This window comes from Drosophila miranda, chromosome XR, assembly GCF_003369915.1.
Source record: "Drosophila miranda strain MSH22 chromosome XR, D.miranda_PacBio2.1, whole genome shotgun sequence".
NCBI lineage: Eukaryota > Metazoa > Arthropoda > Insecta > Diptera > Drosophilidae > Drosophila > Drosophila miranda.
The window spans coordinates 6,426,884-6,452,524 of NC_046674.1; the positions used below are offsets into that span (position 1 = coordinate 6,426,884).

The window sequence follows — 25,641 nt, forward strand, 5'->3', positions numbered from 1 at the left end:
TTAATTTGTTTCGCACGAAACTGATTTGGCAAAAAAAAGAAAAATTAGCTCACTGAACTTTTGACTCTTTATTTTTTGGGGGTTTTTTATATAATTTATTTGTATTATTTTTCTGTTTAACGCAACTCTCATTCGTCTGCTATTATAATACTGAGTTCACGGCGACTGAGCAGCAGCAGTGCAAAAAATTGCCCGTACCCAATTATTGCTAGCGTCCCGCATTCTGATCGATCAGACGCGGCGGCGGTTCCACAAAATCGGGGCTGTGTGGTCGACACCGCTGCTCCATTGGCTCGTTGGGCAGCACCTCGCTGCTTAGTTCGATGAGGCGACTCAGGGGGCACTGACGATCGCAGTCACGCAGCTTCAACTGCTCTAGGCAGCCGTGTTCGTCGTTGCGGAGAAAGATCTGTGAATGGAAACAAGAAAATGATTCACATCTAAAGACCTTCTTCTTGTATCTTACCTCCACATAGTATTCGCCTGTCTCCTTATCTCTGTGGGTCTCAAAGATAGCCATGACAGCAAACCTAGGCATTTGACGCTTCCACACCCCTAAAGCAGATAGTATATTGCCCACAGTCCAGTCATGTCCAGCATAAATGTACATCCCCCGATCCTTGGGCTTCAGACTGCCATCTCTCTTTTCAGACATCTCCTTATACATCCTCTTGAGGAAGGGCCCACCCTTGATCTTCTGCATCTCCGGTGTGTAGGCATTATAGATGTAGCTCTGTTCCGCCAGGAACTGCATGCGATCGGGAAAGTAATCCTTGGTCCAAGCAGGCAGCTCATAGCCAAACTCTTGCTCTGCCAGGAGTGTGATGTAAAGGGAGTTCACATCCTCGGCATTCCTCACCGCCATCCCTGTGAGATTGGTCAGCTCCCGGAACATTTGCTCGTATGGCTTCGTTTCGGCAATCACCTCGGGCCGCTTGAATACCTCTTCCCAGGCCTCAAAATAGCGCGGACACGGCGTTCGAACCAGCAAAAGCTGCAGAAAAGTAATACATTCAATTACAGGAGGCCTTTACTTATATGGAGATGATCGTACCGAATCTTGGTCTAGAGGCTCCGATACTATGGGAATGGGTTGCCAGTTAAGTTTCTTGTTCCACTCCATTGCCGTTCCCCGGGGCTCAAACATGCTGGCCAGTGTCGTCTGGAGGGACATCATTGCGCGAGGTGAGGCTGTGGCTTGTGCATGCAAACGCTAAGAATTCAGACTATTACATTTTGTTAACCAAACAAAACACAAATCTTACATCGGGTCTGTAGTAGGGTCCCATAAAGTCGCTATAGCGACGATGCAGCCAACGGCCTATCTCGTAGAGCTCACGTTTGCCAGACTGGAAGAAAGAGAGATAGAGAAGGTATTCTTTAGACCACAATTCTTTAAACGATAAAAGATAAAAACAGTTAAGATAACAGATATCTTAATTGGATCGCAAAATATACAATGTGGCAGTCGGTTGATTCTACTCACATTGGTGACATGTCCCCAGCCCGTTGGCTTGAAGCCATCTCTCAAATAGGGATCGTTGGGGTACGTATCCACTGGGGTGCGAATGCCATGTCTGAAGACAATGTGGACTAGTTCCAGTGTTGAGTGGCTTGTGTTGGGATGGGTCTTGTAGCACTGGGATGTGGCTGCATCTTGCCAGGGCATCTGCATCTCCTTGGAAGACACGCCGCTGTTGAGCACAGCGATTACAATTATTGCACCCACAACAGCACCACCCAGACCGAACATGGTGAGTATTTGCTTACGCGTCCAGCGACCGAATATCATTTTGAGGGAGTATTCCTTTTTATACAAATCTCAAGTTGAATCGAAATCAAAGCCGGAAGAGGAGCTTGAGATTTCTGGTTCCACTTACGCACACACACAGGCACAAACAAACAAAAAAAATACAGGATTTTGGTTAATTGTTTTATGTTGTTTTGCTTAATTTCTGTCTGAGGCGAGACTTTTATTGGAGAGCTGCAAGGCGCGTACAGTTCACAGCGCGACCAGAGTTGAATTAACGCACCGGCAGCTAGAGACGGAGAACTTAAAAGACAGATAAATCCGCGCTCGTCTATTCGGCCATAGCTGCGTCCAGTGGTTGCTGCCCCGATGCCGCTGACTAACTGCTGACAGTCGTCGTCACTTTCCACCGAACTCGACGCGAGATCGACTCGCCCCAAGCCCCAAGCCACAGGTCTAGCGACTGACAGAAACAGAAACAAAGTCGAGCAAAAGCGACAAAAACAAAAAACCCAACTAATTGGGCATTTCTCATTCAACCTGATAATTACGAGATATTTTGCGGAACGAGGTTTATCGGTAGTCAATCCGTCCAGCAGCCAAACCCCCCACTAGGGTCTATATATAGCCTTGCACCCGCCCTCTGTGAGACAGGTTTTTGTCATTTCTTTGACAGCTGACATAGTCATTATCCCCCACCTGATGATCATGGGGTAACCAGATCAGGCCACGCCAGGGGTTGGTTGGCTTTTTTCATGGTTCGCGTAACTGGGTACAAATTTGGGCAGATTTTACAATGCTGTGAAGTGTAAAATATTTCATAGATTATATTCTGAGCATCTCGTTAGATGCGTGTGGTGGAAATGGGAAAATTATTGTGATAATTGCATATAATCATGCGAACTTTTCAATAAAACTTACGAGTATAAAATTGATTGGTAGATTATTTCGAGATTACATTACTTAACAAAAGCTACGGTACAAAATTATGGGGTTTCCGTTGGATAGGGCCTGATGTAATACTGTATTAACTGTCGTAGGTTAGTAATCAAAGGGTGCGAAATGTTGGAATAACTAGTAAATTCTTGGGCTATAAACATTGATGTACTAATGGGTAGTTTTTTCTATCTCTATTTTTGCCTGTTCGGTTTTCCTTTGGCTGGAAATGCACTCCATTTATATTAGGATTAAATACCATATATTTTGCTTCCATATTTTATACACCGACCTCCCTCCATCAGCACTTTTCCCACCAGATCTCTCCTATCGCTGGCTCAAAGTGCTCTAAAAAACCAACAAATGTTAGATGTGATGTGTGCTTTTGGCTCTACTAATTATTTGCCTTGTTTCGCTCTATTGACCCTCTGGCAGATAATAATTTTATGTTGCTTATTCGCCGCGTTGTTTGCACAAGTTGTTTGGGTTTTTATGACAAATAAAGAATTTCTGCAAATATCTCTATTTCTCCCAACAGACGTCTCTATTTATCTCTCCCCTTGCCTCCCCTGTTTTCTCGCTGTCATATATGGGTTTATTTTGGTGATTTTTGTGTTCGGGCTAATTACGTGGACGACACGGGGTAAGGTAAGCCTGTTGTCAAAGCTCCATTATTGTACGCTCGTATCGAGGCTTTGCAATGTGGCTAATTGACTAAACTGAATTTTATGGCTAATTAATGACAGCCCCGACCGTTAGCCGATAACTGTGTCTTTGCCAGCTTCCGAAGTGTACAATTACTGGCAGCAGCGAAACCACTCGGCGCTGAATACTCTACAATTTTGTTTGACACGATTGCTTGTGACTCGTGTCTGTTTGTCTGTGAACTTTCATCTAGTTTTGAGCTGTTTCTGATTTCAGTTCAATCTAATTTATACATACACATGACAGACAACTAACTAAGTAATGTCTCAACGCAATTGACATTTGAATTGCATCAGCTAAAAACGATTAAGGTTTTCACAGTCGAATAGTGAAAACAAATGGCCCTGGTCGTATTATGTGAAAGTACATATTATTATTTTGCATAGGATTAAGAACTTATTTTGCCGTAATCCACATTAAATGAGTCATTTAATCAGTGCGTAACACTATTAAAGAAAAATTCCCGGAAGATAATTCCCAGAATAAATATAATTTGTATTTTGATTATTCATTTTTTCATATTTCTTATCGTACTGGCACTGATACTGGTACTGGTATACAGTCTTGTAGAAAGACATTATCATGCAATTCCTACCACTCCTCTTCCTACCCGGAAAGATATAGTTCTGTGATTTATATGTTCCCATAAAAATGGAGGTTTCGTTTTTCTGCTTTGGAATGGCACAAAATTATTATTGACCTCATTGACCTATTCTCAGAAATTAGTAGTTGTTTTGTTGTGTTTAAGTCCCAGACTCTACAAAAATGTAAACTTATTTATTCATTAGAAATTGGAACTGCTTACAAGTATATACCACTTCTAAGAAACTTGGATTCCTATGCAAGATAGCACTTATTGATTCTAAAAAGACGGATTATATGATGCGATTCTCAACTATTGCCAACCCAACAGAGGCGCACATGCTCCACATACGGAATTTGTATTCAGATCGTTGAATGACTCTTAAGCCTATTTTCTAATGACTTTCACTGAAATTTATGGTCACTGCAGCATTGCTGCTGCAGCAAAATAAAAATAGCAACTAAAAACAGAAAGAAAAAAAGCCGGAAAATATTTTCAAATAATATATTTCTTGGGGATCAAAGGTGGAGGATGGAGGGTGGATACGTGGAGTGGGTGGTTCGAGGTAGACACGTGCTAAGTTCCCCATAAAACGTGCATTAGACAAACGGCAGAAGCGGCAGGCAAACATTTTGGCCCCGAAAAGCATCTTCAGGCCCAAGAATCCATCGGCACTCTGGTATTAATATTTATCAGCCCCGCAATTACGATTACCGACAGCACAAACTATGGATAAAGATGGCGATGGAGATGGAGATGGAGTACGGGAGGGCACTGGAATGGCCAGGATGGGACAGCTAGAGGAGCAGGAGACCAGGGGGAAATCTAGGAGATTCCGGCAAATTGTCAGACAAAACGTTGCCGCGAATGGCTCCGAAAATTTATTGATTCCGACGCATTGAAAATAGTTCTCGGTGGAGCAATTTCAAAGATTTGTACGACACATTTTTCTCGGGTCTCACTCTTTCCCTCTCTTTCCATCTTTCTATCCATCTATCTCTTCCAGTCTCTCTCCAACGGCCACTGTTCCTCGATTTCCTTTTTTTTATAAATTTTCGCTGAAATGGCCGAAAATTTCTAACTGACGAACATAAAAATTCGAACACGCGTAGTTAAACACGCACACACTAACAGCTCGGGGACTGGCGGACCCAAAGGGGGCGTGGTCGGCGTCTATTCAATGAGACAAACAGCACCGAACGCGACCCGACCCGGCTCCGGACCGGACTCCAGTGGCGCTCAGGGATTACGTCTGAACCGCGTTTTTTTGGCAACGTTCGAGCGGCTGAAAGTCATCTGGGAGTCGGGAAGGGAATAGGAATGGGGATGGGGATGGGGATGGGGATGGGGATGGGGATGGGGCCCTTCTGTGTTGTCGCCTAAACGATAAAGCAATGACAAAAGTCAGCAGCGATTAAAGTTCAATTGGTGTGACCTGCCAATTGGCATAAAGGAAAAAGATTTCCACTGGCTGGGGCAATAGGAAAAGTGGCGGAAATGGCGAAGGGGAAGTGAAAAGTAAAGGCAATGAAAGCTCTGTGATGCAGAGGGCAGAACGGATTGCTGTTCACATGCCAGAGGTCCGTCGAGAAAGCAAGAACAAATTATTGCTGGACCTTTTGAGTATTTTTGGTGGAGTATACAATTTTGTTGAATACATATTAATATATTTGAATAAACGTTGGTTTTTAGGATACACTGTCCACAATTGCTCTGGGAATGAGCAATTAACAATTTTATATCATTGAACCATTGGAAATAGAAGCCCGTGTTCCGTTTAATCGAGTGAGCTATTGAAAATCTATTACTCAGAACAACTTTTAACGTCAGTCAACAGAAACAAAAAATATTTTTCGATTAGCAAAGCCTAAGCCCGGTAATAGTTCAATGGGGAGTAACGAGCGAGTAGTCTTTATTGCCACTAGTTTCGTAATCATTGCGTGCATCTTGACAGTATGGGAGTTCTCTGGCCTTTATCACGAGGACAGAAAATTCAAGGCGATCCTGGTGTCGTTCATTTTGGTGACGATTTTTCAGTTCCTGGTTTTCGATCCATTAAGGTTTCTGTTATTAGCCATTGACTCGGCCTGCTGGCCACCGCGGATGCGAATGACCAAACCTGACGAAGCACAAGCAAGAAGGCACAACCGGATGGACTATCTAAATCTGCGGCTACGCAGCTTGCGAAGCCAACTAATGATCACGGATCGACATCGCAACGAGAAGCTGAACCTTAAGTACAGGACCATTGTCCGCGACCTCTGGGTGTACGGAAAGGTCTTCCTTATACATTTGTTTTTAAATGTGGCACTGGACCGCGACGACCTGTACTACAACTACAAATCTATCCAAACCTTGATCACGTATAATACCACCAGCACGATTGGCCTAAGTCACGTGCTATTTATACATCAGCTGTATCCCTTCATCGAACACACTCTGGTCAATGCCTTCTTATCAGATGATCATCATAGTCTAAATGCGAACTGGGTCAATTCCAATAGCACTAAGCTGCTTGGCGTGGTACGAATGCGGCTGCTACGGGACACGGGAGAAGAATACGGCTTAAATGATCCGGAATTTACGGAGAAGGAATATTCCCACGGCTGGAGCCCGTCTTATTTTGACGAGCCCTACACCGACAAGTCCTGGTCTATCTATTTACCTTGGCTGCCGATGGAGGATAAGCACACTTTCTGGGAGAAAATATTCCTTAATATCAAACAGTACGGATTCTTTGCAGCCTATCCCGAGCTGAAAGGCTACGTAGTCACGCTACGGGATAAGAAGATTGACAGCATAAAGGTGCTCACATATCTCTTCCAAAACAATTGGCTCGACGGGAGGACCGCAGCTATCTTCTTCGACTTCACGCTGTACAATGTGGACGCGGATCTTTTCAGTGTGTGCAGTATTCGGTGTGAGAACTTGCCTTTCGGCATTATCCGAAGCAGCATGGATATCAATACTGTGTCCATGACGATGTCGCCGGAAACGGTTCCATGGATTATCTTCATTTGTTTTATTGCTTATGTGGCTGTCTTGCTGCAGCTCGGAGTAGCAGTGGTTGTGCCCTTGTGGTTCGAGCCTAAGCGATTTAAGAGTTTTTGGGTAAAAGTGGATGTCCTGATCCTACTTCTCAGCATGTCAGTTTTAATCATGAAAGGTGTGAAGTCGAGCATTACAACCAAGCTTCTGGCGTTGTTAGAGGTGGCCAGCACGCATGATTTTATTGACTTTCGAGTACCGGCGCGCTTGAACGATTGGACCACAATTGCGATGGGCTGCCTCATCTGCCTGGTCACCTTGCGTTTGTGGAAGGTCATGCAGTTTGCTAGCATCTTTCAAATCTTTACGATGACCCTGTCCTTGGCCTGGAGTGCTCTCTTCAGCACGGCCTGTGTGATCTGCATCTTTATGATGGCATTCGGCATTGTTATGGTCTGCATCAACGGCAACAACAGAAAGAACTTTAGGAGCCTGCTGCACGCGTTGGCCACCATCATGTGCTTTACTTTTGGCTTCAGTAGCCATGTCGATCCCGAAGATCTCTTCAGCGGTGGCGAATTGATTGGCATTGTGATCTACGCTATAATGGCCTTTACCATCTCCATCCTGCTAGTAAACGTGTTCGTGTCGATACTCAGCAACTACTTCACCGCAGCCAAGGCAGTCCGCGATCGTCAGCGCAAAGATGAGATCTCATTCTGGGAGTTCCTTCGCGTCGAGTATGCGGACGCTATCAAGGTCGTACGGGAAATATTTTTGCTCCAGCCCAGTTACAAGCGCAGGAACCGCACCGTGTCCGAGAACATCAAGCGCAAGCTGGATCTTCAGGAACGTGCTAATTCTTCAGCTCGACTCAAGAGGGGATACGACTATGTAGCTACACCCAGGTGGAATTCTGTGATTGAATCGGAAGAGCATGAGCGCAAGCAGCAGGCCCTACACAGGGATCGCATTTCAAGGACCTACACGATAGCAGCCATTCTCCAGACGCAGTTGGAAATCGCTGAGCGAACTATTTTCGGCAACAAGGATGGAAATCTTCGGAGTGAGTCGGACGAGGATGAGGGTGAGGCTCCCGCGGAGGAGGAAAATTTTCCCAGGCAATATCAAGGTTAAATAATAACATCCACTGAGTACCATATATTTCGATTTAAATACAAAATAAACCTTTTATATTGGTTTCCCCCCTGACATGCATATCCGACTCTTCTTTAGGGGCGGGGGGGGGACTTGTGATAGCCTCACACCGCAAGCTACATCCGCAAGCAGCTAGCATTTAATGTCTGGCCTGATTATCGTATATTAATGAGTTTATTTAACTTTTTCGTTTGGATTGATAGCCTAGGGGTTGGGGTCAATGGAGGTGGTGGCGTAAGGGGGCATGGGTCTCGTTAAATGCGTTCATCTCATGCGTTACCGTGAAGCTTTTCACAGCAAATTACAACAAATTATACACATAATTACGCTTTAATGCTTGGCCTACACCCGCTCCTGCCCCTGTTCCCTGACCCTGGCCCTGGCCCTGCCCCTGCCCCGGCCACAGGCTGTCCCACAGCCACCACAACCCCACACGCCGTTCTTGTTGTGCATGGCATCAATGTAAAGTAAAATTGTGTGTAAAAAATGTGATAATTAACTTAAGTCCTTTGAGAATTGAGGCTGGGAACAGGGTCCCGGAGCCAGAAGCCAGAAGCAGGAGCAGAAACCAGGGGAAAGGTTATGTCCTTATGTATGGAAATGCATATATGTATGTATGTATGTCTGTTTGTTTGTTTATTTGTCTGTTTGTTTGTGTACATAAACCCATTGTCAGTTAATTATGTAAAATGTCATGCATATATGGGCTCGTATATATTCATTTCATGCGAAACAAAAAAGAAAAATTGTTCGCATAAAAGGACTTTCCTTTCACTTCAAAAACACAAACAGGGCCACACACGAGCACCCACTGTGTGTATGTATGCGTATTGCGACAGGAAGCCTAATTGTGGGGCTGCACCTCAGGGTATACCGATTATGTTGGGCCAGTCGGCCGTTCAGCTGTCTCCCGTGCACGGCACAAAAACAAACAAACCTCTGCATATATGTAATGTAGGATAAAGGAGGTAGATATAACCAATAAGCAGAATTATTGAATTCCTGAGAAATTCAAGTTCCAATGGGTCATCCACTCTAAAGGTTCTATACCATTTTCAGTACGTCGGCCTCGTACTCCTCGTTCATTCGATCCTTCCCACTTAAAGAAACAAGAAAGTCATTTCTGAGTAATTTCATTCCATTCTCCATAAGGCATTATCGAATCTTCTGGATAAAGTGTATGTAGCAGGCATTCCGCTTTGTACTTCAAATTTCTTGTGGCTTTATAAATTTAAATTATATTTACCCGCATCCTCTCTCGCCCTCTCGCCCACTCTCCTACTCTCCCACTCACCCACTCGCACTTACATAGATACGATACACTCCCACATATGCACAGGTGTTTTATAGAATTATATGCCCTGCTTCCGGAGAATGCTGGGCTGGGGCTTTCGTTTCATTTTTGGCATTCAGTACTCCGACGGAGCCGAACCCTTCGACTTTTCTTCGTTTGCTTTGTTAATGAGCGTCTCATAATGCATATAATTAAAGGCAGCAACAATGGAGATGTATAATTCTGAAGACAAACAGAGATGCAGGGGGCAGATCTCCTGTCGGTGGCAATTAGTTGTCCTCGTTAGGCAGAGGTTGACTTCCTGTTCTGCTGCCATGCATGACGCTCAGGGCTCCTTCTACTGCCTGATAATCCTTTATAAATAATGCATTAAATGTTTTTCTGTTCCCGGCCGCTGTCGGATGCTGCTGGTAGAGATTCTGCTACCGGCCTGGGCTTCCATTTAATTCAATTTGCATAAAAGTGCTTGGGATTTTATTAACCCACTAAACGTAATTTAGTGCCCCAGGCATAACCCTCTACCCAGCACCCACACGCCCACACCCACTGGCCCACGCTTCAATTGCCCCGCTGATAAAGTGGCAGTGGCAGTGGCCAGACCCCAAAAACCCACCTCGAACCTGAGCGGCACCAAGCAGAGCGGATTGCTGTTCCTTGCCAATTTCTTGGCCCTTATCCTTGGATCCCTGGATCCCTGGAGAGCTCGCCCTGTGGTTTTCCCCTCCAATTATCGAAAGTCCGCCCAGTTCCAGCGCAGCTTTTGTTGATTCTGCTGGCCGACCTTGTGCCTAGTCAAGCGTTAAGTGGACCATTTTGTGGTAGACGGGTTTTGGCCCAAGGAAGAGGATGAAGTACCAGAGCGACGGGCATTATTCTTTGAGCCTGCCGCTGCAGTTTCCTGGCCCAAGATTCCCTCTGTTTTCTGCCGGGGATTTATGCAAAAAATTCAACTGAAATGGAGCAGGCCATGGGGCTGACCAAGCTGAAGCACTTAATGGGGACCTAATACCACGACTGGAAGGTTGGAGTGGGCTGCTAAGAGGTTTATGAGTAAGTATTTGAGGGTGAAACGCCCCAATTACCCCCCTCAATATTGGATTGTTATCGTATCATATTAATATGATTCCTTTAGCCTATACTATGGGAGTTTTCTTTTACTGAAAAGGAGAACGAAAACAGAAGGAAGATCATTAACAAGATTCCATTATTCCCTGTGTTAGTCCCTATTTCACGAATTATACCATTAGTTGAATCTACAAAGAAACTCAATTCAGTTTGATTTCCCTGGTTTCAATATCCCAAAAGCTCAACGAAATTCCTATGAAAACCAGAACGGTCCTCGCATCTCTCGAATTCCGAGGTCCGCATTCCACTGAACGTTTTCCCATTAGCAAAAGTTTTCTTTTGTCTTTGGCCAACATCTGTTTGGGCCATAATTAAAGCATTTTTAATGGCCATCAAGGATGACCTTCGGGCTAAATCTCCGACTGACACAGTACATAAATACATATATAATTTTAGGTTAATTACGCAAAATAATCATATTTTTTGTTTGGTTGAGTTGGGCAGGCGGCAAGAAGTCAGGGCTGACCAACAGGCAGAAGCAGAGGCTGTGGCTGTGGCTGCCACTTGGCGTCCACTTTGACCTGCTTTTGTTATCATAAAATTCTGCCACAGACGCCACTGCCACTGCCACATGTGTGGGGGCCTCTGTGTACGGAAAGTTTCGGCACATTAAATGAAATTTAATTCCTGCCATCATAAGCAGCCCGGGACAGGGACATGGCTGGACAGCAACTGGACAAGGCAACTGGAGAGCAGCAGAGAGTCGCAGAGAAGGAGGGGAACAACCGCCAAAAACTGAAGCCAATGTTTCTGGTTTTGGTTGTGCTTTGGCAAGGCCTCCTTGCGTCATGTTGGCCTGCCCGCATCGCATCCTTCTAGTCCAGACCAGACCCCGTGCACACACGTACCGCCCCTGGTACGTGGCCTGGGCCTCTGTTTAAATGTTATTTAACGCTGCCCCAAAAGTGTCATGGCTGCCTGCCACTGGTTTCTCGCTCTCTCGCTCTCACTCTCTCTGTTTATATGTGGGTGTGGCATACTCATAAAATGCCGCACAGTTGTTGCAAAATTTGTGGCCATTCTTCATTCTGCACTGACCACTCCACTCCTCATCTTTCATGATTCCCTTGTTTCGCAATCTTTAAAGTGGATCACACCAAAATAGCAACAAAAAAAGGTTCAGTTCCAGGAACAACGATTTAAATAGCCTTGTAGATCTATCCTGATTCCTAAAATAACTTTTGAATGCCTAATTTTAGCACTGGCAGCCATATGGTATAGTGATCTCTTCTTAGCGGTCACGAATCGAAATATATACCTACATATGTAAATGTCTTTGTTTCCTTGTGAATTTCAGATTCTTTGCGGTACAAAACCCCTGTTAAATTGTGAATACCCTCTACATAAATACGTATATAAAAAGCAGAGAAATTTCACGCTCATCTGACTAAATGGTTTTATAGGTTTTGATATTTGCTCATTTGTTGATCCGTTTCGTTCCCTGAATTTCCCATTAATATTGTTGTGGGTTGTTGCAATTTATGAGGCGGTCACTTTTGGTTTGCCAAACCCAAATTCCATGCTTCGTTATCCTTTGTTTTCCCTCCGTTTTCCTTTTTTTTTTTAGACGCCCCCAATCAAGTATGGGCTTTTTTTGTGTCTGCGTTGGCAGAATTTTGTTGTTGGCTTTGATATGTTAATCATATTTTATGTTTTATATTTTGCGCTTCAACTATTTGATTGCTTCCGTCTGACGTAGGCATTTGTCTGCTGTCCAAAAGGGCATGAAATCGTGGATAGTCTGTTGGGGAGAGGGATGGCTTCACAATAAGAAGGTCAGAAATTAGCGTATATATGAGCTTTATTCTTTCGTGCATCTGTTGAAAGAGAAAGTGAGTGGAAATATGCTGTGTAGTTTTTAATTTACGATCAAACATGTTGTGGTTGTATGTACATGTATATTCCGACACTTTATACAGCGCAGCTCCTCAGGGGTACTGAAATACTCATATATTCATCCAATTACGTTATTCATATGATAATCAACCCCAAGAGGCATGAAAGGCAACATTTTTATATCCTAATCCTTCGTTTTGATGCCGCTCAAGTGCCATAGAGCACATCTCCAGTTGATATGACATTTAGGCCAGTTTATAGCTTGACCTCAATGCCATTTGTGTGCCCTCGCCTTCGCCCTCGCTGTCCTGTAGTCCCACGGGGGCGTATGCGCAATATTTCAGTTGCCTTGCCAGTTGCTCGCCCAGCCATCATCGGCCATGCCCATCATCATCAACTGGCCCCGTCTCCATCTCCATCATCATATTCACAACTTAACGTCCACTTTTCCGTCAAACAGGCCGTAAAGTGGCATTTCCGTTGTCGTTCGTTCGTTCGTTCATTCGTTTGCCGTTTGCCGGTTGTCGGTTTGTATCCAGCATAAAATTAAATTATTTGTTGCATAAGCCTCATCCTGTTCCTCGCCCTTGCACTCCCACTCCCACTCACCCTCCCCCTCCCCCTCGCACTCTCACTGTCCTATCCCAAGGCTCGGCTAGGCTCGGCTCAGCCTCCGCCGTCACCCTACAAAAGCCAACGAGGCATGCAGCAAAGTGCTAAGCCATGAGAAAGTGTGCACTTGAAGCAGCACAAGCCGCCGTGCACTTTACCCCGGCCCTGACCACGCCCCACACCCCACACCCCACACCCCAAGCCCCACATCCACACTCTGAGCAGCAGAGGCTGGAGGATAGCAGGGGTCGTTGGGTTACATTATTATACTTTGAGCGGCACCGAAATCAAGCGAAACTTTGCACGGCTCCTCCTTAAACTCCGCCTGTCATAACAACAAGACAGAAGGACCAGCACCAGCATCAGCATCAGGAGAACAAGTTGATAGGAAAGGGGACCACAGTTTTCTACGAGCTGCTCTTTTCAACTACAGCAGCCGCCCCAATCCCCGCTGCATTCAGTTCACCCCTTTGGGATTCATTTCGTTTCATTCATTTATTCGTCGCTCGCTGCTTTCATTCATTTTGAACTTTCGACGATTTAATTCAGCTTTCGAGCTGCTTTTCTCCTCTGCAGTTCTCTGTTTCTCTTTCTCTGTTGCTTTTGTACTGTCTCCATTTATCTGCTTCTCTGTAGCTGTTGCTCTCTTTTTTTGGGTCTGGTCTCTGTGTCTGGCGAACGGCTTTGGCCCCGCAACAATTGGTGGCAACACAAATGTTGAAGAGGTGGAATACTGTATATTCCATAAACTATTCAATTGAGATACACTTGCAAAAATAATAGATCCAGTGGCGGACTCTAACTTTCGTTAAATACAGTTAAAGCTGTGGCCCATAAAATATAAGTTACTTGCAGCACCAACTTCACATAATATTCGATATGCTCGCACCTGAGTGGCTACAATAAATTTCAGAATCTGAACCCCTGGCATAAATTTCACTGTGTCTGCTCTTTTTCTGACCTCACCTGGTCGCCTGGCAACCGCCACGATTGCAATCTCCACTGCTCATTTGCATTTTTAATGAAAACCATAAAAAGAAGGAGCGGCACGAAGTAGAGACGGGCCAAAATGACCTGGCCTGGCCGAAAGTGTGTGGAGAAGCTGCAAATTATGAGCCAAAGGCAAAGGATTTTCCCTCCTCTATATTTTCCACACACTCGTACACCCAATTGCTAGCTGGGCAAATAAATTCGAACGAGCATATCCCTTGCAGAACCGAATCCCAACTGTCAACAGTTTGTCGCTTATCGCGCGGCTTGGAAATGTTCTCTCTGTAACCAATAAATGTTTCAACATCATTTACGTTTTGGTGGCAGTCTTATCCTCCGAGCATTGGAAATGGAATTTTCCCTTCGAGGCGGCTTCAATCATTTTGGGGTTCTCGGCCTGAGGTCAGAATCAGCAATCGTTGCGGTTTTGGGGGTGGGTCTGGGACAACAAACAAGACTCGCAGATTTATGTGACCGCAAAACTTTGCTTCACAGCATAAATTAATGTTTAATTGATGAATTTATATGACGAGTGTCAGATTCTTTGGTTTTCATGCAGCATTGCATCAATGCTTGTGGGAAATACTGTCAACTGGGATTCACAATGATAGAGGAGAGACCTTCTGGTAGTAGTTTACTTTTGGGTAATTTAAAGAACTTAAAATAATGCGTGAAGTAGCACTGGCAGTTGCTGCAAGATGCTGCAGTTTCTAGACGCAGCACATAGATCGATAACCAATTGGAGCACCAGTTCAAGCAATGAAAGATCTACGACTCCTTGCTAAGTGAGCTCCATCCTGAAGGAAAAGTGAACCATCCATCGCCGACGGCCCTATGTGCTCAACGAGTTCACTGCCAAGTGGGAGGGTTCCGTGTATGCCTCCATAGATCTTCCCTACAAGCGCATCCGTCAGGAGGTGGATCGCCACCATTTGGCCCAGCCCATCCTGCAGCAGTGCCAATCGGACGCTGAATCCCCTGCTTTTAAATAACAATAATTAAAATTCTATGCTTGGCGGAAGTTTTCAAATTTGAACTGCTTTCAACTGCTTTAAAACAAAAGCGACAGAGTGCAAGCAAGCAGTTCACGTGTAGAAAATTGCATGTAAAATATGTAGTTCCAATAGTGAGCGCTGCACCGCGCCAGCTAAAATGTAGATAATTTATACAGTTACATTTAAATTACATTACATTTCCAAATGCAAGCGCAAGAAACTTTTTGAAAATTTACCAAATGCTGCAAAACGCTACTGTGTCTTTTATTTAGAAAAAAAGAAGATATTCTGTTTGTAGCGTATGACTGCTAAAAATTCCAAAACACACAGTCGATGGGTAAAGATATAAAAACTTTCTCATATTTTATCGCACTTTCTGCACTTTGCTTCAATTTATTTAACTAAAGTTCATAATTTTGTCAATATTTACAATAATTTGTTAGTCGGAATCATCAGTTCTTTCGCTTTGCTCAGTCAGTTCTGCTACCAGTTACCACCACTGGCTGCTCTTGTCCTGCCACTTGCTGCTGGTGTCCTGCTTGACATCAACATAGCTGGTAGCATGACCATGTCCGTGGGCATAGCCATGATCCTGCTGCTTGTGCTCGAAATGGTCGGCATGGCCAAGGTGTTTGACTGTGGCCTGGAATCCGTTGTGGGCATCGGCCGTGTACTCGACGACGCGGGTGCGGCCATCGGCTTCCTTCATGGTGTAACCTCCCTTGACCTTATCACCATCGCGGGTCTCCCACTGCTGCTTGATATCTCCGGTCTTGGTGTCCTTGACTCCATAATCGAATTGGTACTTTGGATGGTGCTTCGGCTCCTCCGCGTGGTGTGATGTCCATTTCTGGTGCTCCTGTGGTTCTGCTGCGGCCCACTGATGCTGCGCCTGCGGAACTGCCCATTGGTGCTGGCTGTGCTGAGGAGCTGCCTCCCAGTGGTGGCTGTGCTGTGGAGCCGGCGCCCATTGATGGTGCTCCTGATGATCGTCCCACTTCTTCTTGGGCGCCTCATGGTGCGTCTGAATACTGTATCCAACTGCATGGCCGTGCTCATAGCCGCCATGGGGAATATAGCTGGCAGCGGTTACTCCCAGCAGGGCACAGCAGAGGATTGTTAGCTTTTGAGCCATATTTTCGATGTCCTGATTTCTTTTGACTGATTCACTGACTTGCTAGGCCCAGATCGCAATTGGAACTGTGATGCCCAACATACACTGCCCAATGCTTTTATACTTAGTTTGGCCCATTCTATCCGTCGATTAATTACATTTTACTCTCGAGGCTAAATAGGCTAGAAAAAAGTAAGAGCCCCGAAAAAATTAGTTCGAAAAATGCCTCGAATATTTGTGCAAATTTTCATTTTTCCTCATTCGTATTCATAATCTGGGCGATTGGCAAATTAAATGTGGCTCATTCAGCAACAACAACCATAAACGGGGCGTGAACATCGCCCAACTATAAAAAAACGCAATGCTTGTTGCTGTTGTTGTTTTTGTTTTTGTTTTTGTTGCTGCTTAGAAATCAATCAACAAGTGTGGCCCGCTTTCAAATTAGTATTAAGCCAGGCCTCACCTCACCGCCTCGCCTCGTTGCGTTTCTTTGGTTGCTGCTGCGGCTGCGGCTGCGACTGCTGCTGCCCCATCAACTTCACTCCGCATGACCTTGAGACAGCCAACCGACCGGGGGGAGGGAGTGTGGCAGAGAAGGGCGGACTGGCCGACAATCGAGTAGAGCAGTCGGTGGATCGGTCTGGGGGGTCCAATGCTTCCGAATTGGCGTTAACGTAGTAAATGGTGGTTAATGTTTTCTAAATATTTATAATTAACAATGACTATGCGAGGGTCATAGTTACCACATTTTGGAATGGGATCGTTTTCTTAGAACTTCTAGAATTCCATGTACCCCTGTCAATTCCTGATCGATATCAACACTCGAATCATTTTAAACTACTGTCTGATAGAAAGGATTTGTGAGAACCAAATATAGAACGTATTTTAATATCAAAATCAAATCATAATTGTCTTTAAATTGATTCATCCTATAGCTAGAATTGGTCTATGTATTACTACGGAAAATGAATTCAACAGTAACGAACATATTTGCTTCTGACAGTTCTTTTCAACTTCAATTTATTTGAAACGGCTCTACTCTAATATGCAATATATTAGATTTTCTATAGTGCTCAATAGCCAAAAACAATAATAGTAATTATGAATTAGCAAAGTAATTAATAAATTTGCCAACACGAATGGTGAATGGCTTAGCCAAGAGTATGACCACCCGATGGTTTCTGACCAGAGCATGGGGCTATAAAAACCAGCAGAGGGCCCACCAAGAACCAGCAGACCTCATCAAAGGTTCCATCGACAAGCAACGATCAAAATGAATTATTTCTGCTGTGGTCTGTTGCTGGGCCTGTTTGTGGCTGGAAGTCTAGCAGCTCCCCATGGAGGACACGCGACCAGCTACAGTGTGCTAACCAAGCACGAGGGGCCGGTGCACAAGGGTTCTGGATACGGCTACGGCTATGGCTACGATCACGACCTGACCAGTGCGTATGGAGGTGTCTACGGGCATGGATATCCCAGCCATGCGTATTCCGGATACGAAAAACACGAGCCGCATCACTATCCGAAATATCAGTTCGACTATGGGGTCAAGGATGCCCACACCGGCGACCAGAAGAGCCAGTGGGAGACGCGCGATGGCGACAAGGTCAAGGGCAGCTACTCCTTGAAGGAGGCTGATGGCACCACCCGCGTGGTGGAGTACACAGCCGACGATCACAATGGCTTCAACGCAGTTGTCAAGAAGCTGGGCCACGCACATCATCCTCAGGTGTACCAGAAGGGCTACGGACACGGCGACATCTATGGAGCGGACTACGGCTACGGCCATGATGTGGCGCATTACGGCGGCTATGGACACGGCGGACACGGCCATGCCAGCAGCTATGTGAGCGTGAAGCAACTGCACTGATTGCCGTCCCTATACGAGAACGAGATACGAAACATATTTATCTGACCAAGAACAAGTCTTTTTTTAAACACAGTATTTTTATACATATATACATATGTAAGCAAATCTTTTAATAATCGAAACATACAGTTGGACCAGAAAAATGGCATTCCAAACTATCAGAAAATGACTTTAAATACCAAAATCTTAAGGAAATCTCTCCATGATAAGCCAATAATCCGGCCATGTTTTAGTCCCCCTGGGAAAATTTCCCCATGCTTTGGCAAAGCCCCCACCATTGATCAAATGCTATGTTATAGTCGCTCCGACTTGATTTTAATACGGATAACTAGGATTAACAGGCAGAGCAGAGACACATTCGCAGAGCAAATCGCCATTAATTTATGTAAAGTCGAAACGTAATGCTGGCAGATATAAATTTTATAATGCCATTAGACAGCTGCAGCGAAGCGTTGACGACGACAACGTGGTAACGGCAACGGCAACGGCCACAGCCACAGCAACGGCGACTTTTACTTGCGGCTGAAACCAAAAGTTGAGATGGCCAAAATTGGTGTGGTGTGGCACGGAATGAAATGAAATGGAAGCCGGGCGGCCGTCCAGTCAGGGAGCTAGCGGTGATAGCGAAACGGGTTTCCGTGCAGAGAGCCTCAAAGAGCTTCATATAATTGTCAATTAGACTGGGCTTAGGAAGCGACAAAGCCGACCCACACCACCAGCAGCATCTGCAGCTGCTGTGGATGCGGCTTCGGTTGCCGCTGCGGCTCATCGCAGTCTGTCTGTGGCAGGTTGGAAGTGGAACCGGTGAAGCCGGAAAATCGTGTCGCCGGGAAAACGAAACCGAAGATTTTGTGCCGGTCCTGACTTCGTCTCCATCTATAAATACTTTTGCAATGCCGCGCAAACGCTTTAATTACGGTTTTGTCCTTGACATTGAGACCACGACGAGCAACAGCAGCAGCCACAGCAGTGGAGCGACTGCAGCGCGTTTTCCAAGCGTTTTTAAACACCTAGTGTTTTGTGCAAGTGTTTTCTAAAATAATATACAAATTGAGGAAATTGTTGAGTAAAATGAAACTTTATGTAAGTGTGGGTTAAACAATATTTTAAGGAATGGTTGAATTGCTGTTAAACAATAATATTTGTTGACCTTTTTTTTTTCGTTAAGCGAAAGTTAAGCAAACGAAAACTTTCACTTTTGAGTGAAAGTCGTGCAAATGTCCACGAATGCAAATGCATAAAAATAAAGACAATAATGCAAAGAAGAAGCCATTAGCAGTATATTGAAACATTTCCCGGAACAGAAGTGAAATAACAAATATAAGAACAATTTGGGAATTAATTTGAAATGTTTTAAACATTTTTAAATTTATATATTGATAAATGAAGACTCAACCTTCATTTAGAGGATGTGGCATGTTCCTGGCTCTAACCAAAAAGAGACTATGAGACTTTCATGGTTTTCGGTCGTTTTGCTATGCCAAAACGGATTCCACATCATTTGTAAATCCGCATTTTAATCGAAATACTCGACATGCCATTCCCAACATATAAGCACTTGTCTGGGGGGCTCTCTCAGTGTGCTAATTAAACCGAGTCAGTGGAAAAATCTCCAATCAACTCCCCCTGAAAGCAGAGCAGAGCGAGACACATGCCAATCGAGACTGGGGCGATCCGATCGATGACTGCTCTCGCAACCGAAAATCAAATCAAATCAAATCGAAAATGTCCAAAAAAATATTTTGCAATTTGCAAAAGAGAAAAAAAGTGCAAGGCAAGGCAATTGCAATTGGAATTGGGAAAATTGAATTGTACGGTGCAAATGGTCGCCATCCTGCCAGACCCGTTTCCATCTCGAAATCGAGACTGGACCACTGTCCAACTGTCTAAGAGGGACGGTCCGGAGAGGCTCGGAACGATACGGTACTGGTACGGAACGGAGCAGATCAGAGCAGAGCGGGGCTACTGGTCTTAAGCAAAGCCATCAATCTCCAAAAGTTTTTCACCGGGGCCCCAGACAGGCATTTGCTGTCATATGCGCGGTACAAATGTGCCTTGGTGTCTATCTGTCTGCCTAATTTTGGACAGCAAGGTGTATTTTGCCATTACCATTTGACAACTGTCACAACGCTGTATGACATGCTCTGGGATGTGGTTTCTCTGGGACTGCTGCTTCGACTGGGGGCTCCGATCCGTTCCGTTCGTTGTCCAATTAATTTTTGTGCCTCCTTTTTTTGGCTGCTCCCCGTTTCCCCCTTAGATTTTTTTTTGGGCTGGGCCGGGCCGGGCCGTGCCGTGCCGTGCCGGGACAAGCTCGCGTAATAATTTTGTAGGCAATTTATTAACTGTTTGGTGTGTTTGCTTAACTCGTTTTATCGCTTCGTTTATTAAGCGCTCGACTGATAAAAACGCATTCATATTTCGCTTAAATGCCTTTTTGCAGATAACAAGCCACTTGCCACCCCTGCTGCGGGCCCTCCTCCTGCTGCTGGCCCTGGCCTGCCTGGGGACACGTCCTGCTCCCGTGGACGCAATTCGGGGCGGGGCACCTGTTGTGGTAGCCGACGACGATGATGAAACCATGGAGTATGCCCCGCAATATGTAAGTAAACCGCAGCACAGCAGCCCCCAAAGAAATATTGTGTATGAGTATCGATTGAGCACACTGAAAAGATATTCATGTCCAGAGGTACTATGGGTCAAAATCGGAAGAAGAGTGCAAAAAATTAATAATTTTACTTTGATTGTGGGAAGCTATTTACGAGAAATACGGAGAGAATTACCAGAAGTCTCAAATTCAAGTTTTCAAACTGAAGCTAAACCATAAAAAAAAACTACCCAATTGCCATTCCCATAAATCGTACAAGTATTTTCAAATCGTACTTTCCTAAATATTTGCTTCATTCCGCTCTATCAATCAACAAAAATGATCGCCTAACGACTTTTTAATCAAATAAATCATGACAGCTCACAGTTAATTAAATATTTGATCAATCTATCGGAAAATGGACCGGACGAACAAACTCAGGCAGCGATTAATACATCAAAAGCGATCCATAAATACCTTTGATAATCTTTGGATCATGGAAAACGCATTTTCCGCCATTGAAAGTGAATGTTGTTCCATGCGACTACACTCGTACGAAATGTTCAATATCTCTCTCGATGCCGCCCACATAAATCAACTTGTTGGCCGGCCTGGCCCCCGACTGTATTGTCTTTTCTCGGGAGGGGCAGAGGACAGGTGGGGCGGTAGCCGAAAATGCGTTTTGCGTGCACACACGATCGGTCGATTCGACAGCCCGGGGGCGCCATATAAGGCCTGCTGCACCTACGATCTCGATCTCCGTCCCAGCACCGAAGCGAAAGGAGGCCCCGTGGCAAGATTGAATTCTTTTCTTTTGTAACTGTTCAGGCTGTGACAAGGTGCGTTTTCGTTTTCAACAAAAAATGCTAAAATGTTTTCCATGCTGTCTGTCTGTCCCGTCGATGGGGTAAACGCCTTTGGAACTGTCGGGATTGTCAGAAATTTATTTTTGATTTGCCTGTTACCTGTTGCTCCCACGATCTGTCGTGCGATTTGTTGTCAAAATGTTGACAACGCTGCGTATGCGTAATTTGCATGTAATTGTGGAGCGATATTGCGCATACGCCCAGTCGGACAAATCATAAATTGCTCACCCATATATACATATATTTCATAAATTTATGAGTTAGAGTTCACACGCACCCACAAAATCGCGCACATAAAGCAGGCAATTGACCACCAACTGGGGAGTGGGACTACAGTGCGGGCTACTCTCAATGATCTCCTGGGTGGCCCCGCTGCTCTGACTTATGCAACTCTTATTAAAAACGTTATATATATATATCTATACATATATAGTATCTATGCGTATATACAGCTGACTGACTGCTCAGGTTACACTCGCTTGTAATCATTTGTTTTGTCCGGACAGCGACAGCGGCCAGAGAGTTAAAATTGATAGGCAGCGAACAACTGCAGCAGCAGCAGCAACAGCAGCAGCAACAGCAGCAGCAGCTACAGCAGCAGCAGCAGCAGCAACAGCAGCACCAGCGACCAGCAGGCACCACCAGCGGTAGAAACCGCGCGCTGCATTTGTATGCGTTTTGTGCGTGGCCATTTATGGACGTCTGCGCTTAATTGAAGCCAGCGCCAAAGCATGCGAAAAACTTTTGCAATTTGCCTTAAAAACCAAAAGGTGCCAAAAAAGAAGGGGAAAACACAGAGAGACACACTCAGAGAGAAACACACAGCGACTTGTCCGAAATGACAACGAATGCTCTACATTTTTATATTAATTGAATTTATGTAAATTTTTTGGTTATTTAGTTGCTAGCTTTATGGGGTTAATGCGTGGTGAGCTGCCCATAAATAACAATCTAAAATGTCATTTAAGATTCTTTGAAAGCCACTTGCGCTTAGACACAGTAATTAGCGCACTGATATGATTACAATTTGTATTCAAATTTTGACTTTTTCTATAAATATCAGCGGAAACATCCCACTGAAAGACGGGTACTTAGTCTTTATCTGATTTTGATTTCGAATAAATCAAATATTTCTAGATTCGTTGCAAAGCCTTACTAGGGTTAAGGCCCAACTAAATACTTAATTAATACGCCTTGCCTTCAATGGCGGCTTTAGATCAAAAGAACACCCAATCCCCAAGCTCCCAAAAGCCTCAACCCAACCCAATGCTTCTTTTCAGTGGCTCTCAAACTGTGCACAGCGCCGATTTTTGCCTTGACACAAAAAAGCTGCATTTGTTTCATTTTTTATTTGGAATTTTTTACTCTTTTTGTCAAGAAAACTTTGACATAGCCCCATTGGGGCTTAGCAAAAAAGTGTGTGTACAATTTTTAGGTGCGGTTTTGGGCCATGGGAGCATTTCTTGAGACGCAAGCGTTTCTTAAGGGCGTTTCTTCAGTGCGTTTTGGAAACGATTGCTAATCAGAAATTTCTTTTATTTCCCTCTCTTTCAGGAACATCCGGGGTATGCGTTCAGCTATGGGGTCAAGGATTTGCACACGGGCGATGTAAAGTCGCAGTGGGAGTCCCGGGATCGTGACGGTGTGAAGGGACACTACAGCATCCTCGAACCAGATGGCTCCATACGCACCGTTCACTACACGGCCGATGCCAAAAAGGGCTTCAATGCAATTGTCAAGACGGTGGGTGCCAATTCACATCCCATTACCGAGGAGACGCCGGAGGGCAGCAACCAGGTGAACGATGACACCAGCCAGTCGAAGATCAATCACTACAGCAAGGACCAGGAGCACATCGTTCTTAGCTCGGACATCAAGCAACAGAAGCGGCCCATTGAAGATCTCACCCACTCTCACCCGAAGATCCCTAGCCTTGTGGAGATCAAGCCCCATGCCCGCATCAAGCAGGTGCCCATGGAGCTGGAGCCAGGCATCCGGGATAGATTGCAGCAGGCCCGCGACAACTACTATAAGGAAATCGCCGCTGCCCACAAGCTGGAGCATGATTACGCCCACAAGCTAGAGCATGATTACGCCCAAAAGCTAGAGAGTGACTACGCGAAGAAGTTGCAGCAGCCCAGCTATGCGGTACAGGAGGGCGACTGGAAGGCGGTGATAGTCAATGAGCCTAAGGAGTACCGTCCACACTACACCACCAGTCCTCCCCAGTCACAGGCCCAGCCCCAGCCCCATCACCAGCACCAGCACCCGTACTACGATTACTACAAGCCCAAGGAGGTTCCCCACAACTATATTCACAAGGCATCGGTGGCCCAGCAGTCACTGCACACTAGCTTCTCACCCTCGAAGCCGCGCCCGAGCATCCCGGAGCCCATCTCCAACCACATCCACCAGAAGAAGGTGGTGCACACCACGCCCGGCCTGAAGCACTACAAGTACAAGGGCGTGTCCAAGACGTACGTGCGGCCCGAATACTCCAGCTACTTCCAGCGTAAGCCAAAGAAGCTGAGGCCATTCCATCCACAAGCAGGTCTAAGTCCCACGCACCGTCCCCAGCGGCCGGAGAAGGCGGGTCCCGTGATCTTTCCCGAATTGCTAGAAGATGAGTTCGAGGAGTTCGTGGAGGAGGACGACGATGAGCAGGGAGTCGCATCGGCCAGCCTGGTTCAGAGCATGGTGCGGAAGGACAAGAAGCATATGGTGCCCATGTACGCGGGCGGCCACAGCTTCAAGACGGCCAGCAGCAGCAGCCACCGAGATCTGCGTGGGGTGTAGGTCGGGATATCTCAGCGATCTGTAGTAGTGTTTCCTTCTCTATTTATTTTTTTTATTCGACCTAATTTATTTTAACGTTTAGTTTTTGTGTTTTAAATAAATGAAGTTGTCTTTAACGAACGCTCCCCGAAATGGAAATCAAATCCATGACTTCCCGCAGCTGCACTTGTCGGTGGTTTTCCATCATAAATCGCAGAAGTCAGGCCCAAGCTAGGCCAGGCCAAACAATTATATTGAACAATACAAGTACCCAAGAAATTCGTGGGCTGACAGGAAATTGCTAACAAGCAAATCCAGCGATCTCTGACTTCTGATCTCCCTCTCAGTGGGCCCAACCTCCAATTGAGTTTTCTGATTATGCCATGCGGCGGCAACGCCATCCAACAACGAAAGCGACAACCATAAATTAACACCAATTCGCATTAATTATTGCAAGTCGACAACGCAACTTCAAAAACGCCCCAAAAGTGTCCACGAATGAAGCCAGACGATGTTGGTAATACTCTATCTTTGCTGGGAAGCAGTAGAATAAATGGTATACGCAATAAAAGCACATCAAGCAATCTAATAAATTGTCCATAAGAATCGATATACGAGTATGTACTGACAGTAGCAGTGGCTTTCCCCAGGTATGCATGGTACCTCTTGTAAGAGTGCAGTATTGTAGCTCTAAAACGCATACAATTTGACAGCGCATTATGCCAATGCAATGCCTGTGTGCCATGGAGTCATTTCGGAGAATTGTCTCACATTTGTTTAGCCAGCTAATTGCTCTTGGCCAACGTTCTCTGCGCGGGGATCCTTAAAAGGTGTGCGTGTCAGCGGGGCAGCTTTTCCACTGCCTGCCACTCAGATCGGATCGGTTTGGATCGGATACAACTACTGCGGTAAGCCGCAAACCGGATCCAAGTCTCAAGAGTCAACCAGATATGAGTGCAGCTGTGAGTCATAACTACGTTCAATGTCGGCTATCGGAGGCGGCGCCTAATCTAGAAGATTGTAAATTATTTAATTGGGAGCGTTAGCGTTTCCAACGCCTCTGCACATTGGATGCACTCAGTGAATGCGAGTGCGAGAGAAGGAGAATGAGAATCAATCTGAGAATTTTCTGCACTCTAGGCGATTCTCAGACATTTCTCACGCGACCATAAAATGCGCAAAAGTAATTCTGATCGCCGTCTATGAGCATCAATTTGGAATCAACTTGGTTTTTATTGGATCCACAGTCGGAGTCTGAGAAACTGGTTCGCCTAGAATGCAACGAACGGCAACGTGGGAGCAATTTGCATATAAGCAATCAATTTTTTTTTTCCCTCTTCATTTGACACTTTGCTCCCTGAAACGCACTCGACAGTCAGAGTCCATGTCAGAGCCAGGCCAAGACTTCAATTTATGCAACGAAATTGCAAGCAAAAATTACAAAAATCCAAGTCAAT

At 45.3% G+C, this 25,641-nt stretch overlaps 4 protein-coding genes across 6 annotated transcripts; 2 read left to right on the plus strand and 2 right to left on the minus strand.

The window, feature by feature from the left end:
* Positions 1 to 53: 53 nt before the first annotated feature.
* On the minus strand, positions 54 to 1,792 carry LOC108151164 (venom acid phosphatase Acph-1). Its single transcript, XM_017279594.1, has 5 exons — positions 1,487 to 1,792; positions 1,266 to 1,349; positions 1,055 to 1,213; positions 467 to 994; positions 54 to 409 (listed from the first exon to the last, which is right to left on the minus strand). Exons 1-5 carry the CDS (start codon positions 1,790 to 1,792, stop codon positions 209 to 211), a joined length of 1,278 nt encoding a protein of 425 aa, XP_017135083.1. The 3' UTR covers positions 54 to 208.
* On the plus strand, positions 1,673 to 24,325 carry LOC108151163. Of its 3 annotated transcripts, none has more exons than XM_017279593.2 (3): positions 1,673 to 1,754; positions 20,400 to 20,558; positions 22,964 to 24,325. In XM_017279593.2, exons 1-3 carry the CDS (start codon positions 1,752 to 1,754, stop codon positions 24,203 to 24,205), a joined length of 1,404 nt encoding a protein of 467 aa, XP_017135082.1. In that variant the 5' UTR covers positions 1,673 to 1,751; the 3' UTR covers positions 24,206 to 24,325. The 3 variants fall into 3 exon arrangements, with proteins under 3 accessions (XP_017135082.1, XP_033243218.1, XP_033243219.1); XM_033387327.1 differs by lacking the exon at positions 1,673 to 1,754 and adding an exon at positions 12,222 to 12,314; XM_033387328.1 differs by lacking the exon at positions 1,673 to 1,754 and adding an exon at positions 12,305 to 12,371.
* On the minus strand, positions 15,463 to 16,249 carry LOC108151169 (cuticle protein 19.8). The gene has a single exon (XM_017279598.2). It carries the CDS (start codon positions 16,105 to 16,107, stop codon positions 15,463 to 15,465), a length of 645 nt encoding a protein of 214 aa, XP_017135087.1. The 5' UTR covers positions 16,108 to 16,249.
* On the plus strand, positions 17,299 to 18,013 carry LOC108165231 (adult-specific cuticular protein ACP-20). Its single transcript, XM_017301270.2, has one exon. The coding sequence runs from the start codon at positions 17,360 to 17,362 to the stop codon at positions 17,954 to 17,956; it is 597 nt and encodes a 198-aa protein (XP_017156759.1). The 5' UTR covers positions 17,299 to 17,359; the 3' UTR covers positions 17,957 to 18,013.
* Positions 24,326 to 25,641: the final 1,316 nt, after the last annotated feature.

What these genes read in the sequence shown, in the direction of transcription:
- LOC108151169 (XM_017279598.2), bottom strand. Translation starts at nt 16,107, where the DNA reads ATGGCTCAAAAGCTAACAATCCTCTGCTGTGCCCTGCTGGGAGTAACC.
- LOC108151164 (XM_017279594.1), bottom strand. Translation starts at nt 1,792, where the DNA reads ATGATATTCGGTCGCTGGACGCGTAAGCAAATACTCACCATGTTCGGT. An exon ending in GCTGGGGACATGTCACCAAT is followed by an intron (nt 1,350 to 1,486) that starts GTGAGTAGAATC and finishes TCTTTCTTCCAG; the next exon opens with TCTGGCAAACGTGAGCTCTA. An exon ending in CAGGCGAATACTATGTGGAG is followed by an intron (nt 410 to 466) that starts GTAAGATACAAG and finishes TTCCATTCACAG; the next exon opens with ATCTTTCTCCGCAACGACGA.
- LOC108165231 (XM_017301270.2), top strand. Translation starts at nt 17,360, where the DNA reads ATGAATTATTTCTGCTGTGGTCTGTTGCTGGGCCTGTTTGTGGCTGGA.
- LOC108151163 (XM_033387327.1), top strand. Translation starts at nt 12,264, where the DNA reads ATGAAATCGTGGATAGTCTGTTGGGGAGAGGGATGGCTTCACAATAAG. An exon ending in GATGGCTTCACAATAAGAAG is followed by an intron (nt 12,315 to 20,399) that starts GTCAGAAATTAG and finishes GCCTTTTTGCAG; the next exon opens with ATAACAAGCCACTTGCCACC. An exon ending in TGGAGTATGCCCCGCAATAT is followed by an intron (nt 20,559 to 22,963) that starts GTAAGTAAACCG and finishes CCTCTCTTTCAG; the next exon opens with GAACATCCGGGGTATGCGTT.